Source organism: Xiphophorus maculatus, chromosome 3 (assembly GCF_002775205.1).
Source record: "Xiphophorus maculatus strain JP 163 A chromosome 3, X_maculatus-5.0-male, whole genome shotgun sequence".
Taxonomy (NCBI): Eukaryota; Metazoa; Chordata; class Actinopteri; order Cyprinodontiformes; family Poeciliidae; genus Xiphophorus; species Xiphophorus maculatus.
This window is the reverse complement of record NC_036445.1, coordinates 13,742,367-13,760,075: the sequence shown is the minus strand read 5'-3', so window position 1 is coordinate 13,760,075 and position 17,709 is coordinate 13,742,367. Positions and strand designations below refer to the sequence as shown.

At 37.2% G+C, this 17,709-nt stretch overlaps 1 protein-coding gene across 2 annotated transcripts; it reads left to right on the top strand.

Moving 5' to 3' along the window:
• Positions 1-349: 349 nt before the first annotated feature.
• On the top strand, positions 350-17,507 carry LOC102217246 (chemokine-like receptor 1). Of its 2 annotated transcripts, XM_023331247.1 has the most exons (3): positions 359-405; positions 14,173-14,224; positions 15,531-17,507. In XM_023331247.1, the coding sequence occupies exon 3, from the start codon at positions 15,545-15,547 to the stop codon at positions 16,622-16,624; it is 1,080 nt and encodes a 359-aa protein (XP_023187015.1). In that variant the 5' UTR covers positions 359-405; positions 14,173-14,224; positions 15,531-15,544; the 3' UTR covers positions 16,625-17,507. The 2 variants fall into 2 exon arrangements, with proteins under 2 accessions (XP_005798496.1, XP_023187015.1); XM_005798439.2 differs by lacking the exons at positions 14,173-14,224; positions 15,531-17,507 and adding an exon at positions 3,770-9,766 and having other exon boundaries at positions 350-405.
• The last annotated feature ends 202 nt before the right edge of the window (positions 17,508-17,709 follow it).

Here is a 17,709-nt window from a genome sequence, read left to right as displayed (position 1 = left end):
GTCCCCGTCTGTCTTCCCCTTGATTGTTCCCAGCTGTCCTTCGTGGGGTTGAATACAAATTTTGGATAACAATGATAGTGAAGTGAAAGGGAAAATAGACAATGTGTCGGGTAATCAGACATGACAAAATAGTTCGTGTAACTATTGGGCTTCTGTGCTTCTAAAAAAGAAAAGAAAAGAAACTGCACCGATGTCTGTGGGAATATATTGTCCAAAACATAAGCATTTACATCTAAGTAGCGCAACAGTTCCCTGCTTGCCAGATGAGGAGGCTGCGAGCTCGTCCCGCCCAGCTGTGATGTCAAACAATTAGGGGTGTCAAGGATCTGAGCTCCACATTTTCCCCCAAAGCAGATAGAGCTGCCTGTGGGGCTGAACGCATTTGACTCATCCGGACGAGACAAGGTAGGACGATTAAAAAACTGGCATTTTATCAAGAGATTAAATATGGAGATCAATTAAAATCAATTTAAAAATGTGAGATTGAATGGGTGAAATGAATTTTTGTTTTTTTTTTCTTTTTGTGTGGGAAAAACAACGATTCTTGAGTGAATCTGGGTTTTGCTGTTATGCAGCTTTAAAAGCTTTCAGTTAATTGCGGGGGGAAAAAATAACCTGAGAATGTTAATTAAGCCGCACTTTGTGAGATGAGTTTTATGGCTGTGCTGCGATGGTTTTGGTGTGGTTTCCACGGAGAACAAAAAGCTTCTGCTCATCAAACTCGGTTCCACTTTTACTCTCGCTTTGATCTCACATTTTCACGTAGCGTAGAAATTGATGCTTTGCTTTATGTACGCTTACTCAGAGGTTATAAACCTTTTAATTTACCCCTGTTGCGGGGGGGATTTTTTTTTTTTTTTTTTTTTTTTTGGAGAATGTTTGTATATCTAGATATGTTTATTTGGTTACAGAGTCAACAAGCTCCCAAAAGCACAGTCAGAATGGTTCATACACTTTAAAGCTATGTAAGTGAGGGTTTATGTGAACAAAGTTAGGCGAACATAAGTACATAGTATTCTAAGCAAATTAACTTAAAGGTTGTTTACTCTACTGCTGCAGGTTTTACTTTATTCAAATGACCTCCGCAGGATTTAAGCTGGCTGTTCAAAACATTACCGTTGTTAACATTAGAAGTGGGTCAAAGTTTGTTTGTAACTATAATATAGGTAGCCTGGCCATTGGCTTCCTGTACAATCCTGCTTGATTCAAATCTCGCTTTTCACCACAGTCTGGTCTTTCTCCCACTTACTTGGATTCCTACCATAGAATTTCTACCGGGCCAATCAGCACACAGAGTAAGAAGTTGTGAACCAAAACGTAAATGTTCTGCTCTGTTTTAGAACTGTAGTCTGAACCTGCCTGTAGTTTTAGCAATGGCAGCAGAGGAAGTGAACGAAGCCGTTCAGTCTATGTTGGCCATGCTTCCAGATATTGAATTAACATTAACAGCCTCTTGTTCAGTTTCGGCATTTCTCTCTTTGCAATGGAGGATGGTTGTTTATAGAGCACGGTAATTTCCAGTAAGCTTCACAGTAATGAACTGGTGCATTACATACACCATGGACAAAGATCGGTGACTGCTGGGTAACATTTAAAACTTTAACACAGTCTATGCTTTCAGGAAGCAATTGTTTCTCAATAGCTAAGACCCCAGACCCTCTGTACAAAGCAAAGCATAGAACAAGGGGCTGGTTTTCCATTTATCCATCCATCCAGCCATTCATCCATCTTCTTCTGTTTATCTGGAGTCGGGTCGAGGGGCAGCAGCCTAAGTAAGGAGGCCCAGACTGCCCTCTCCTCAGCCACTGGGGCAGCTGCTTTTGGGGGAACCCCAAGGCGTTCCAAGGCCAGTCAAGATCCATAGTCCCCCCAGTGCGTCCTGGGGGACCTTGGCTGGTTTTTATCAGTCTATAATATAACCTCTTCCATCAGGCTTTCTGGTGTAGTTACATTTCAAGATGTAACTGCTTTTGAGGGTTGTGCTTGTTTGTTTTCCTGATAACCTGAATTGATTACATATCTACAGACGACAAAATGCTAATCCACAATGACAATAGCTCCAAAAGTTATTTCAATGTTGGCGCAACTTAATAAGTGGTTTCACCAACATTGGTTGGTGGCAGCAGCTACCATCAGGTGATTAGGGTTTTAATCTTTGTGAGGAATTTTGGCCCACTATTTATTGCAGAGTTGCTCTCATTGCAAAGTTCTTGTGTATGACCACCTTTTAGTCTGGTGATTTTTGAGACTCCTTTTCTTTGTGCTTTGAGTCATTGACATAATGTACAACTTAAATGCTTGAACTTAATATAATGAAGTGATGACCAGATATCTTCCTTCAGGAGTTTCTGATAGAAGTCCTGGTGTCATCAGTTAGAGTAAGATATACAGAACCAGATTCTGAAGCCAGAAAACAGCCCCAATCCATCACACATCAACTTAGTTTGACTGTTAGTTTTATGTCACATGCATAACATGACATGCTGTCCAAAAAGTTCAACATTTCTCTCAGTACTCCACATAATATTTTCCCAAAGCCCTTGAGATTATAAAGATGTTTTTCAGCAAATGTGGGCTGAGCCTTTGTTTGGATGCCGTTTTAATTACTAATGTTGTTGAGCACTGACCGTAACACAGCCGAGTGAGGTCTGTCATGTTTCAGCTGTTTTTGGTTCTTTTCGGATGTCTTGGACAAGTCTTCAGTGTGCTCTTGGAATAATTTTGGCATGGCTTTCAGTCCTGGATAGGTTCACCACATTTCCGTGTTTTTTCCATTTAAGGATAATGACTCTCACTTTGTTTCTCTGGAGTACCGAAGCCTAGCAGAAACCCTTTCCAAGATGGTGGAGTCAAATGATTTAGTTTGTCATCTGTTGTGAAAGCTTTTTTAAACTGTGACATGATGTGTTTATTTTGTCAGACAGGTCTTGTTTAAGGGATTTTTTTGTATTCAACAGGTTTTAGAGTAATCTGACTGGGGTGTGGCTATTATAAAATAACACACAAACAGAAGAAATTATTAAGGGGGCAAATACTTTTTACACCATGATTTGTCCAGTAGCTCACTTTTCATCAGGATGTCCTTGTGTCCCAGTATGTGACTCAGAGGCTCCTTAGAAATCTGACCAACGCCCATGCCATCACTTATGTCAACTGGTAATTTTTCCCTAAAGTCACCGGAGCTTGCTCTAAGTACTGTTTGACATCAAGATATCCAGGTCCAAAACCTCTAAAGAACACCAACAAGTGCAGCTTTAACCACACAGCAGACAATCAGTGTCGTCAGGATTGCAGGTTTCTTTTTTGCCTTCTTTCTTTCTTCAAAATTTAAAAGAAATTTTAAAAAAAACCTTCTTAATGTTGTCTATATGAGTTTAATCATTGACACAGCTGCTTTTTGAGATTGTAAAATGTAATTGGGTTAATTTAAAGAAACTTAAGATAACTTATTAAATAAAATTTAATAATCACTTTGTTTGAGTACTACCAGATGATATCCCTAACCAAAAACAAAACCTGTCTCACACCTTGCAAAAGTATCTTAGTGAACTCAAGGTAAAGTTATTTGAATAAGAAGTTCTTTCAACTCATCCAAAAGCAAGATTTAAAAAATGTAGAGTAATTTACCTTTAGTCAGGCAAAACATTTTTGGTAAGATAAAAAAAAATGCCTAGAATCTGAATGTATATGACAACAACTAGATGTTTTTAATAATTTTTTTAAATTTCCCTTCGAAAACTAAAACTTAATGTTTTGTAATTTCTTGCAGGTTCTTTAACAATGATGGAGCAAGCTTCTTACTATTACAGCAATTTCACCAGTCTAATCAACAATGACTCCTTGTATGAAGAAGACGACGACTACTACAGGGATGATCACGATCACAACAACAAAGATGAGCACTCTGAGCTGAGGCAGTCCCTCACCATAATGTCCCTCATCGTCTACTCGCTGGCTTTTGTCTTGGGCGTGCTCGGGAATGGAGTGGTTATCTGGGTGACTGGCTTCAAGATGAAAAAAACGGTCAACACGATTTGGTTCCTCAACTTGGCCATTGCTGACTTCCTCTTCACAGCCTTCTTACCACTCAGTGTGACATATACAGCTATGGGCTTCCACTGGCCATTTGGCAAGTTTATGTGCAAGCTGAACACTACCATCAGCTTCCTGAACATGTTTGCCAGCGTCTACATTCTGGTGGTGATCAGTGTGGACAGATGCGTGTCCGTTGTCTGGCCTGTCTGGGCGCAGAATCACAGGAATTTGCGTAAGGCTTCATGCATCAGTCTGTGCGTTTGGGCATTGGCTTTGATCCTCAGCGCTCCGTACTTTGTCTTCAGGGATACCGGGCCATCATATGAGAATGAGAACATCATCAACTGCTTCAACAATTTTGCTATGTCTGAGGACAATGAAAATCAATCTGTCCTTGAGCTGCAACTTTTCCGCCACAAGGCCATGGTCATCACCCGCTTCCTCCTGGGCTTCGTCATTCCCTTCAGCATCATCGTCTCCTGCTATGCCGTCATAATCCACCGCCTTAGACGAAACCGCACACTGGCCAACCAGTCCAGCCGCTCTTTCAAGATAATTGCCGCCATTATTGTCACGTTTTTCCTTTGCTGGGCTCCCTTTCACGTCATGGGTTTGTTGGAGATGGTAAGCAACATGGGAAATCACTCAAATGAGATGTTGCTCCACATCATCGTAATCGGAGTCCCGATCGCCACAAGCCTGGCCTTTCTCAACAGCTGCCTGAACCCGCTGCTGTATGTGTTCATGGGCCAGGACTTTAAGGATAAAGTTCGCAAATCCATCCTGAAGGTCCTGGAGAATGCCTTCCAGGAGGAGGTGTCCCGCTCTTACACCTACACAAACTCAATGGTCACCATTCGAAGCAAAGACAAATCACTCTCTGATGCCGAGGTGTGAGACTGTCATGGACGCTTTAGCTGTACAATGTAAATGCTACTGTAAATATAAAATCATTTTTATCTACTAACCATGTATTCTACTTTGCTTTGAATGCTTAGTTTTGCCTCAAAATATAATCTACAATCACTGTTTAGTTTTGGTTTTGAGCTACAAAACATGAATTCCAAATATATTGGCCAAATAATGCAACCTTTTGCCAAGTCAAAGAGAAACTGAGTTGCAGCAAGTTCTTATACCAGCTTCCTCTACTTTTTTAACTTGGAAACCAGAAACTTTGAACTTGACACATGATACTGTCCACAGTGGTCATCTGTGGGTTTACATCACCTGTGAACTAGAACAGAGTGTGCAGTTTCACTGCATCTTTATCACAACTTAGGTCAGCAACAAATAGTTTCATCTGACAGCTGCTGTCATTCATATTGGTCACCTGTCATAAAACCTTCTTAGGCACTGATTGCTGTCTGCTGCATGCTTCAATAAATATTTCATTGCCTTTTCTATGAAGCTTGAAAGAAATATGACGTTGATAAATGGTGCTCAAAATTCCAGCTGCATTATAATTATCTTTGCCCCAATTTCTATGTATTTTATCCTGAAGACTATAAACTACTAACTGAAGGTGGAGGAGCTGGAAAAGGTATAAAAATCCTCTGGATTTTATTCAACTTAGAAAATGTGCCCTTTTTTCCCTATATTGATGATTGTTATTATGATTATGTTACGGTATGTAATATGTTAAACATCAAGTTTGATTTGTATTTCAACATTGTCTTTTAGACTTTTAGACCTTTTTCAGCACTTGTTTTAGTTGTACCAGTAGCCTGATATGAGTGATGGCGATTCATCAGGTGGAAAAATAGTTATTTTTGAGTTGTAACTAAAAACACAATTTATCATGAGGCAGCTTATCGCACATCAAACTTCAATGCTTTTAAACGCCACTAGAGGGTGCTGATTTATTGTATTTTTTTTATATCAGCAAGTCATCGAAGGAGTCTATTCTCACTCAAACATTAAAAGCAGCAATCATTGACATTTTGTCCGTCATAAATAAGAGAAAAAACCCCAATTTCAATGTTATAACTGCTATAGATGTAGGCTAACAAGACATTGCTAGTTAACTTTTGAATGTGTGACATTACAAACAGTGCAGGTCTAAAAAAATTGTTTCCTAGTTCAGTTTCTTCTATATTTTTTTTTCTTCTTAGAATGTGTTGTTTATTTTTACAATAAACAAATATTATTGTATAAATTTTCTATGTTTAAATGGCTTACATTTTATCTTTTCTGGAAGTCAGCTAAAAACTATTATAGCTTCTCCTGGTGAGGTAAACAAGACAACGTCAGTGTTGGGACATTTTTTATAGAAGTGGAATCTAAGATAACTGAGCAATAAGTCAGTCAATCAAATACTAATAAAATTAACATTTAGGGAATTTTAATGCGATTTTATAGCCAGTCCTTCCATTGTCTAGATCCTCTTGTCTGTGCAGAGTACCAGGGGATCCGGTGCCTATCTCCAGCAGACATTGGGCAAGAGGTGCAATACACCCTGGACATTTTGACAGTTCATCACAGAGCAACCATGCACACACAAGTTAACAACAACCTAATAGTCATGGTTTTAACTGTGAGAAGAAGCTGGAGTATGAGAGAACTCACACATTTACAGGGAAAACAGTAAAACATGTCCAAGGACATTTCTGTTTGAAGGCATCATTGCTACCCTTAAACAAAAAAATAGACAGCTGCTGTCTGTTGTATCATATTTAGTAAATATAGACTACCTGTGCATAATCTAATCAAAGTGCAACTGTTCTATGAAGGCCTCAGAGGTTTGTTGGAGAATAAACAGTGTCATGAAGTCATATGTTGTGGAGAAAAAAGCAGGTTTAAGTCATAAAATTACATCCCAAGTTACATATTTTTTACAGAACACTGTTCAATTTATCATCCAAACATAGAAAAAGAAAGACACAACTGGTAACCTACTAAGACATGGTTATCCACCTAAGGCAGCTAACAGATGGGCAAACAAGTAGCTCACATTAACTCTTAGCTTAATGAGAAGGAAAGATGCAATGTTTTGACAGGACAGTGATAAGTCATGTACTCACTATGATGTTCATGGAAGAGTGGCAAAAAGAAAATCATTATTGAAAGAAAGAAAGAAATCAGAAGACCTGTTTGTCACAAACCAGGTAGGGGACACAGTACACATTTGGAAGAAGGGGTTTATGTTAGCTGGGACTGAAACGAATCTACTTTGGTGCAAATGAGTAGGGGAAAAAAACTAATTCTGCAAATTACTTTAAACTCATAAAACCCACCACAAAAGCAGTGGTAGCATATTTTTTTCTTAACAGAGACTGGCAAGGAAGCTGGTCTGAGTTGACTAGAAGATGGGAGGAGTTAATTGCAGGACAAAACAAGAAAGAAAAATCACCTTCTGGAGGTTGCAAAACAGGATGACCAATGACCATGAAAATGAAACTTAACAAACAACTGTAGCTACAAGATCAGTGGGTGCAGACCACAAACCGTGAACAGTCATTGGAATAATTTTGTGTGGCCCCTCACCACAGTTCAACAATTATCCAAATTTGTCTTGTGAGCCCAGGTGTTTAATGTAAATAGATACTTTGTTAATTTTATGTTTTTTAAATATCAAGATTTTTGCAGAAAAATTAAAATTTTCTTGAAAAGGAAGAACATTTTAGGTACAATACAATGTATTTTTTTCTTATTAGACAGTCATTTTGCTTTCACTTTAAATCAATAGTAAACAGAACCACAAACATTCACAGACCTTTACACAAAAGCAGACATTAATCCTGGCTAAATAAACCAAGCACTTTACAATATAAAGTGGTACTATATCCAGTTGTACAACATATCCAATTGTTGTTCAACCACAAGAATGTTTTCTGGAGAAAAGCAGTAAGCAATCAAGTCAAACAATTTAAGAAACTGTATGCCTTTATTTTAAGAGGCATTAGAGGAACCCCTCTAGTTGCCACCCCTTTGTTTGGAGCAACACTGTTTGGAAATCCCCCTTTTTTCTAAAAAGGTCATAAAAAATTTGATACCTCTAATCTAAATTTTCATGCTTCAGTCAAAGTAAAGGTCTAAATACAATTTAGAACCTGCAATTCTGATGGTCACAGATAATTTCTATCCAATATGATGGGCCTCAAACTATTTGGCAGAGAAGGGTTGTTATGAAAACACTTAATTTTAAGACGTATATTTTCATGGTGTAATTAGTAGAAGCCAAATTAACTTTTTTTTCCAACAAAGACTTAAGAAATGGTAGAAAGAAATCCTTTATTTGAAGAAAATGTTAGAACAGGCAGTGGAGACTGTATCAGAGCAAAACGAAATAAAAACACAGAACTGTGTGAACTTTCATTTCATTAGAAATTTTATGAAGTGACTGATAAAGTCCACAATATCTTTCAGTACCCCCATTTGACATGGAAATGCAGAAAAGGTTGTATATGGGAGGAGGACTTTGCTATTTTTGAAAACTGTTTGGGAAACCAAATACTTGCAGCACCAATCCAGGAACTACTTTGTCACAATCACATACTGGAGATAATGCAATAGCTTGACAGGTGGGGATGATGAAACAGTCAGGGTAAGAAAAGGAAACACAAGCACCAAATATCATGTTTTTTTTTTTGTTGTTGTTATTGTTTGGGTTTTTTTAACATCAGAGTATTGATGTATCTTTTAAAATTTCAATGTGCCTTTGAAAGTTGGATATAAATGTGTAAATAAACTGTTTGTATAAAAACAAAATATGAACATACACAAAACAGTTGTGAAAGGCGTTGTGATTGAGATGGTGTCATTATTATATTTCCTAACTTCCTCAAAATTAACCCAAAAAACTTATCAAATGTTTGTGCTGGTTTCTGTTGCTTGCACCTCTATCACTTCAAAGACAATAATAAAAGCTTAAAGGTCAACCAGCACTCCTACCACATTAATGAAATCAAACAGCATCACTGCCAATAAAGTGTGCTACATATGGGCTTTTTTGTGCTGTTAAAGTTTTTGTTTCTGATGCTTTACTTTTATAGATTTTAATTAAAGTTTAAAGATCAGATGGTCAACCAGACTCAGTTAGCTGTTTATTCCGGTTGGTGCAGCTTCAGTTTTGAGGTAGTAGAAGTTTTTAAAGTACATCTCATTGCTTATGGGTGACTGGACTTTTTTTTATAGGATTAAGACCTTTTTATGTTTGTGACAACCACCACCTGACGTCAAGGAGCTGAAAAAACAAGTCATTACATGGTAAACCCTATCTGACGTGTCATTGTAAGAGAAAACATGATACCACAAGCAACCAAACTGATAAAGCGACAGGACATTCGATGAGATTGGGGAAATTCTAAGGAAGCATAGAGCTGTCACCCCAGCAAAAAAAATAGATCTGTCGGTCATGACCCGTAGGGATTGGAACTTTATTCTCAGTTCAAATACCATCTAGACGTTGTGGAGAAGAAAAAAAAAAGCAAAGTTAAATTATAAAGCAGTATCCCAAGCTATATTATTTTTTACAGAGCATTGTTAAAATCTCTGATGTGCTTGAAAAGCACGTAGTGCTATCCCTTAAACAAACATAGTGTCATCAGAGCGTATATTATTTTTCAAACACTGAAATCACTTGTACAGATGTTCAAAACTTTTTCTATGGTTTGCAGGTTTGCGCGAGCGTTAACCCTTTACAATCCAAAATCTTCACCACTTTCAAATACTTTGAGTCCTCTTTAGCAAGGACTCAACTTAAATAGATTAACTTATCAAGCTTTTTTTTTCTAATCCAAACGGTCACACCACTTGTTTAAGATCAGCACATACAACAAGTTGATGAGAATTCAGCTATGTTCACTTGAAATCTTTTGTTAAACTAAATATTTTTATTTTACAGTGCTTGACTGGATTTCAACACCTTTGTTTCTTTATCGGCCACTGATTTGAGAACGTCCGACCCCATGGCGGTTTCTGCTTGATCTTGAAGGCATAAATAAATCAAAAAGGTTTTCTCTTGTGTTGTTTACTTTCTGTGTCAGCAAGGTGGTAAGTCTAAGTATGTATCCAAAATCCTTGTTATTATTCGTCCTATTTTTGAGAACCGTTTTATCGGATAGAGAATAGAAACATCAACAACTAAGAAAATTTGGCTTCCATGTTACCTTATACTTCTGCAACTGTTTCACCACCAGGCCTTAATTATTATTCACTTCCTCCTTGAATCTGTTGTCATCTTCAGTATCTAAACTACCATCTTTTTAGCAAAGATTTCTCGTTTCAGATTCCTCATCATTTCTTCATGTGCTTCCACATCATGGCTCTAAGATAAGTGGGGAAAAGAAAAGGTACTGTCAGAATTCATATGACCAGTAGCATTTGAGCCCTTTTCTTAGAGTATTCCCAAGGTGCAGAGGAATGAGATGAGGTAGATTCTTTCTTCCCTTTACCTAAAGCATGTATTCTTTACATATTTTACACTGTTATGTCCTCTTTTTTTTAAATGCCTGGTGTGTCATGACACACCATGAATTATCAGGTGATGAAAAATAAGTTCAGCAGTCTGAGTTTAGAAGTAGGTGAGAGTTATCCAGATTTTCTCTTTTGATTATACCAAGAACACAGCTTGCTTTTGAGCATTCACTGTCTCACTTAACAGTTCATTGGTCACCATTTAGAGCAATTACAGGACTTTGGTAAGGATAAAACAATACTTCAAAGTGTGCAGACTGAGAAGAGTAATGACAAAATCTGCTGTGGCGGGTGTGCCGTGGTGGCGTAGTGGATAGCGCGACCCATATTTGGAGGCCTTGAGTCCTCGACGCGGCCGTCGCGAGTTCGACTCCCGGACCCGACGATATTTGCCGCATGTCTTCCCCCCTCTCCTTCCCAGTTTCCTGTCAGCTTACTATCATATAAGGGACACTAGAGCCCACAAAAAGAACCCCTGGAGGGGTAAAAAAATAATAATAATAATAATAAAATCTGCTGTGGTGTTTGCCGTTGAATAATTAACTCAATGTCATTGTTTCATGTCATAATTTTGGATTGAACTGGACTGTATATAGAACTTAATCTACGCTTATGATTGGTTTGTGATGGAATCAGTCAGATCGGATTGCTTTTTTGGGTTCTGTATTATTGGAAGAGAATCTTACCTGGTTGTCATGAAGAATGCTTTGATACAGTATAATCTTTGTTGTGATTTGGTTCTGTGTAAATAAGTTGAACTGATGTTACTGATGAAAATGGCCTGGAAGCATACAAATATCATTCAAAAACCTCAAATGATTTTAATATTTCGTAAATGAATCAAGTTAATATAAAAGCAATAATGTAGCACAGAATGTTATCTGGCTACTTCTCCCTTCTTGTTTCTTTTAAACCTTACCACAACACTGAACAAATTTTTCAATCAGGATTGGGTAATGTAACACTGTGTAATATCATGGCATCACTTTAAGGTTTCCTTCCTGTTTTATTTGACTTTTGTTTTCGTCCATCTGTTGGGCGAAAACAGCTTTGAATCATCTCACGCCATTGCCAGTTTGTATGCATCTCACATCTACTTCTATTTTTAACATGTAAGCAAAACATATTGTTTCCATGTACTTGTTGTAGTTACACTTTGAATAATTACAGAGATTCAGTGTTGTGTAAAAAGCTTTCCCCATGCTGGAAATTTCTTCTGTCTTTGCTTTCTTATCACTCTCAAATACTTAAGATGAGCAAACAAATTTAATTAGCCAGTAATAACCTGAGTGAGTAAATACAAAAAAATTATAATAATAATTTTTTTCAAGAGAAAAAAGTTGCCCAAATCAACCTGGCCTTTTGTGGAAAAAGTAATTGTTCGAAAAAGTAATTGTTCTTTAGATAACTCAAACAATCAATCAATCACGTGCTTTACAGAGTCAAAAGAACATAAACAACAAAGCAACAACTGAACAAACAAACAAACAAAATAAAACCAGAAGTGTCACCACACATTAAAGTAGTAAAAGCCAGTTGGAATAAAAGTCTTTTGATTTAAAAGAACTAAGTTTGCTTATAGATCGGAGATCTAAGGGAGCTGATTTCAAAATCGCGATGCTACTACCCAGAAAGCAAAATCACCCCAATGTTTGCATTTAGTATGGGAAACTCTAAGAAGGAACTGATTATCTGATCTCAAAGCCTGAGGACTGTGTCTTCCTCCACCTCCTCTCCATCTTCCATCTTTTCCGACATCCCGAACTACAAACGCAAAACTGATGTTTTGCGTTTGTAGTTGCTGAGTAAGGAATGAGTCACTCCTTACTCAGCAGCTCTAAGTAAGGAGGATAAATTCTATTGAGGGCTATAAAACAAATAATAAAAGTGGGAAGCCAAAGTAGGGAGGATAAGACGGGCCTGATGTCGTCTCATCTAAAAGTGTTCGCTAAAAGACGAACTGCTGCATTCTGCACGGGCTGGAGGCATTTCAGAGATGACTGACTTACACCGATAAGAAGTGTGTTGCAATTCCACAAAATTGATACAACTGATAACAGCATCAGGTCATGCCTTTAAACTGATACATGCATGAACAGCTTTCTCCAAGTCACAATGATTAAAGAAAGTTTAAGCCTTCGTTAGAAGGTGTACATGACAAAATCCAGATTGGACAACAGATGCAATTTTTTTTGTCAAATTGTAAAGCTTTGTCAAGGTTTTTCACGTGATCACTGATAGAATTTTCCAGACCACTAAGAGCTTTACCACCAGATAGGATCCTTTCTGTATTTTAGTCATTAATAAACAGAGTTCTGACTGAACCACTGTTTGATTGCAGAGATGCAGTTAAGGAGAAAAAGCAGATTACTGCATCCTGGCCTTGTTGGTCGTCTGCATAGCAATGAATTTAACATTGTGATGATTTATTTTATGATAGATCCCAACCGTTATATGTTGAGAAAAAAGTAAAAGGCCCAATATGGAACCAGGAGGTACTCCACGCAAAAGAGGGGTCAAGTTTTGTGGCTTCAGAATCAGGACTACTTGTTTATAACTTATGGAATTATCAATTAGTTCTCAACTAAAAAATCCTGACAAAAATGTATAACTCTAGTTAGGCAGCAGGAAAATTATCCAAAGCACACCAGTTCAGACTTAAATTTACTTGGGATATCTTTGCATAGCCCTTCAAGAAAACCTTCCAATGTGGCACAATTGTAACAATTCTGCAAAGAAGATTGGGGTAAAGTTCATCCACCTGTAAGAGACGAACTGTTACAGGGGTGAAATGTTATCTCCTGTTTTAGAGCACAGTCATCACTGCTAACCATATGTTCAGATTGCTGAAGCACAGCGATCTCATCTAAAGTTCTTAGAAATGTCTTTTTCTGTGAGATTTTTCTTGGAAAATAATATCTTAGAAAAGTAATGGCCAGGCGGTTTATCTTAGCATACCCCGGCGATTGATATGCTCAGGGTCTGGTTTCAAAGTGGGGTTTGTGAACTCTGTGCTTTGAGAGTCCAGTATGGTGAAGTTTTTTACAGGGTCAAACCTATTGCAAAGATCAAACTTGGGTCAATTTGTGTCTGTGGGTAAAATACACATTTCTTTGTTTATGTTGTGTATGTTGAGAGGAAGTGGTCAAATTTAAGAACATTACTGTACATGTAAAATATGCTGCAACTTGTGTTACAGATGTAATACAGAAGTGATAAACCAAGCAAGAATCTGCTTCTAATGTCAGAGAAAGGCACAATAGTCATATTTTTTCAAGTCAGAGGCAGACAGTTTAGGAATATTGTTGTTTGCTATCAAGAAATATATTTTTTGGAAATTAATGTGCATTAAGGTGTCAATATCTTAGGAATGCCTTTAACAAATTGATGTCCCTTTGCTTCCTTTGAAATGCTACATGTATATAAAAATAGATCCTTCTTATTCTGTCTTACTTTGTGTTATAATCTTAAGCTTTAAGACATCTCCAGCAATTAACCCAAACTTATTTCCTAGTTTAACAACAGTATCCAGACTCAGATTAGCTTTTAATGAGATTACAGCAAAAATATTCAACGTTCCAACCTTTTATTAATTATGTTTCTGAAGGATGGCTAAAGAGTATGTAAATGCGTACTTTGCATGGCCTCTGGGTCCGACTTGATGTGGGCGGAGGCATTGTCAACCAGAGATAAACTAACATTCACTGGTTTGTGTTTTATCAGTCAAACCTGACTACGGGCTAAACAAGATCAGACAAGAGAGGCTTTTAAAAAGGTATGTTGGTTAATTAATACATTTTAAACCTGATTTGTGTCCTTTTTGAGGTAAAATTAGTTTCTTTATTCCTAGAAACTGGACAACAGGACAAATTAAAAAAATAAAAAGTGACACTATTAACCAAAATGAGCTAATAGGAGAGGAGCTTTTTCAGGAGATATAAGAAAATAAGTGTGATCTTATTTTTTAAGATCACATTTATACTTTAACCTGCAGGGTGGGGTTGTCCATCTCCTCGTATAGCTGGGGTCTTTCTGTGCAGTTTTCATGTTCTCCCCGTGAACATAAGTGTGTGCTTTATGTTCTACACCAAAAAAATTTTAAGATTTAAATTGAACTTATTTCTGCCTGTAGATTTATTTATAAAGAGTTTTAAAACAGCTAGAGTGAAAACACAGTGCTTCACATAACTGCAAACTCTAAACATGCATTGAGAGAAAAAAACATAAAAAATATGACATGGGAATGATAAAAGATTAAACACAATAAAATAAAAAAATAAAAAAACACAGTCAAGTCTTGGTATACCAATCCAAATGCCAGATTGGTATTTCCAAATACCAGCAGCTCCTGGTATTTGCAGGAGCTGCTGTTTGGCCAAGGAGGTAAGAAAATGCATAAGCAATTTTTGGACTCCATTTCATCCAAAAAAAAACAAATAATTACATAATTTCTAAATCTCATAGTTAGAACTGGGATCTAGAATCTCCAGGGAACTCATATGTTGACTGATGTTTGCATTTTAATGCTAACATCATTAAATAAAAGCCAAAGCCAGACTTTGGAAATACAGACCCATTTAAGAAATTAAGAAAAGTCCATTTAGTTCAGGAACTTCATCACTAAGGCACATGGACATTTGAAAGCCTTTATTTATGTTAATGATGATGATTTTCCGCTTACAGGTAATGAAAACATTATAGTATTACATCAGACCATTAAAAACATACAGAAATGTGGTTCTTACTGAAAAGTATGTTCAATACCTGCTCAAAGGTTATTTTCAAAAAATACTTTAAATTTAACAAAAAGGGCCTCTTCTGAATGCATATCTTTTTTCAATATGGCTGTAAGTCTCAAATCTCTGATTGGTGCATTTCTAAAAGCTTAATACTTTTATTAAGTATTAATAAATACTTCATAATAATAAGTATTTATTAATACAGGTTTAATACTTTAGTTAAACCCAGGGTCTAGTACTAAGGATTCTGCACCTAAAACATTACATAAGAGAATTGTTAAGAGTAACTAATCTATATATATAATATATTAGTGCTCATTCTGCCCTCATGTTGTCCTGCAGGTATCAGGACAGCCATGGATACAAATGAGTCCATCTTTCAAATCAACAACACGGAGGAGTCCATGTCCTCCTCAGGCGACGATGCAAAACTCAGAAATTTTCTACACATCTTGTCTCTCTGTGTTTTCGCCGTGGCCTCTGTGCTTGGGGTGTTTGGAAACGGACTGGTTATCTGGGTGGCCGGCTTCAGCATGAAAAAAACTGTTAACACAGTTTGGTTTCTCAACCTGGCTGTGGCTGACTTCCTCTTTACGGCCTTCCTACCCCTGAGCATCACATACCAGGCTTTGAATTTCCATTGGCCGTTTGGGAGGTTAATGTGCAAGTTGAACAGCACAGTAAACTTTCTAAATTTGTACGCCAGCGTCTACACCCTGGTGGCGATCAGTGTGGACAGGTTGGTGTCTGTAGTGTGGCCGGTCTGGGCTCAGAGTCATAGGAACGTGAGGAAGGCTTCCTATCTGAGTCTGTGTGTTTGGGCATTCGCTTTATCTCTCAGCCTTCCGTCCTTTGTCTTTAGAGATACTGAAAGCTACGGTAGCATTACCATCTGCTACAATAATTATGCTTTCTCCAATAATTATAGCAATCCAGCTGTGATTCAATTGCAACATTTTCGCCATCGATCTATGACCATTACTCGTGTTCTCCTGGGCTTCATCATCCCCTTCAGTGTTATGCTTTCCTGTTATTCCATCATAATCCACCGCCTCAGGAATAGCCCCACATTGGCCAAACGATCAGGCCGTCCTTTTAGGGTCATTTCTGCCATCATCATCACGTTTTTCCTATGCTGGGCTCCCTTTCACATCATGACGATAGTTGAGTTGAAAAGATTTGATCCAAACAGCCAAAGCGAAACACTGGCCCATGTCATCATGGTCGGGTTACCACTTGCCACGTGTCTGGCCTATGTTAACAGCTGCCTGAACCCGGTGCTATACATATTCATTGGCCAGGATTTCAGGGATAAAATCTGCAACTCCATCCTGAAGGTGTTGGAGACTGTATTTCAGGAAGATGAGACCAACACTTTCACAAAATCTACCACCACCAGTGAAAACAAGAGACTTGACTACAATGTTGAATTGTAGAAACAGCACTGAATTTTCTAAACAGCTGAAAGGACTGGACACCTATTACAAAATCCCTATTTTATTACATTATTATTGGCTCTGATTATCAAAAGAATTTAGGTGATGTATACAAATGACTATTTCAGAGAAGGATGAAATTAAATAAACATTTTTCATGACTGATATTTTGTAAGTTTGACATGTGCACTTGCATTATGCTATATTCAGTAGACCAAACTCTTAATTAAATCAAATAAATATTTTTTATGTATGTATTCATTGTATTTTCATATATTCATTGTAAATGCCAAAGAAATTGAATTTAATGTTTTTTGTACAATATTTGAGAGTCAGTTTATTCCTGTAAGAAAGGAAAAAGGAAAGAAAGAATGATGGACTTATTAAAGTGACAAAAACACTGTGTGTGGACACATCTTGCATTTACTGACGTGTGTGATGTAACTCCTCAGTAATAACCGGCATCTTTCAGAAATTGTGTATGACTGGAAGGTTATGTTGAAAACACCAGGGTTCTGAAACTGTTAATAGGAAAAGCCTCATCTATGTTCAGATTTTTCCATCAGATAATTGAAGGTTAAAGATGCCACTTCATTTTTAGGTGTAAAAGTTAAGTATGAAGGAAATTTTAGAAAAATTCCCCCATTGTAAAGCTGTTTGTCAGAAATAGGAAGAGTTTGGTCCTTAATTTTGTCAATTTTATTATTGTCATTGAGGCTGTTTTGTTTGCATGATTTTGCTTGCTATTTTTCTTTGATTTCAGAGGAGACTGTTCAACCTTTTACATGTGCTAATCCCGTAAAAATAACTGAGCTATTTTATTTCAATGGTATGTTTAATATATTGTCATGTACTAACTCTTGAATAAAATCATTAAATGTGATCATTTTAGTATGCTTATGGCATACACTTCATCTTGTTGGCTTCAGATGTTTCAAACTTTGAGCTTTGAAACTGTGTATTTTCTTTCCAAGATGTGCTATCAGATGATGGATTCATCATGGTCAAAAAAGGATTTCCATGGTCATGTTTGCACATATTTTAGAAATATATTTGAAAAATTTAAATGCTATGATAGCATAAAT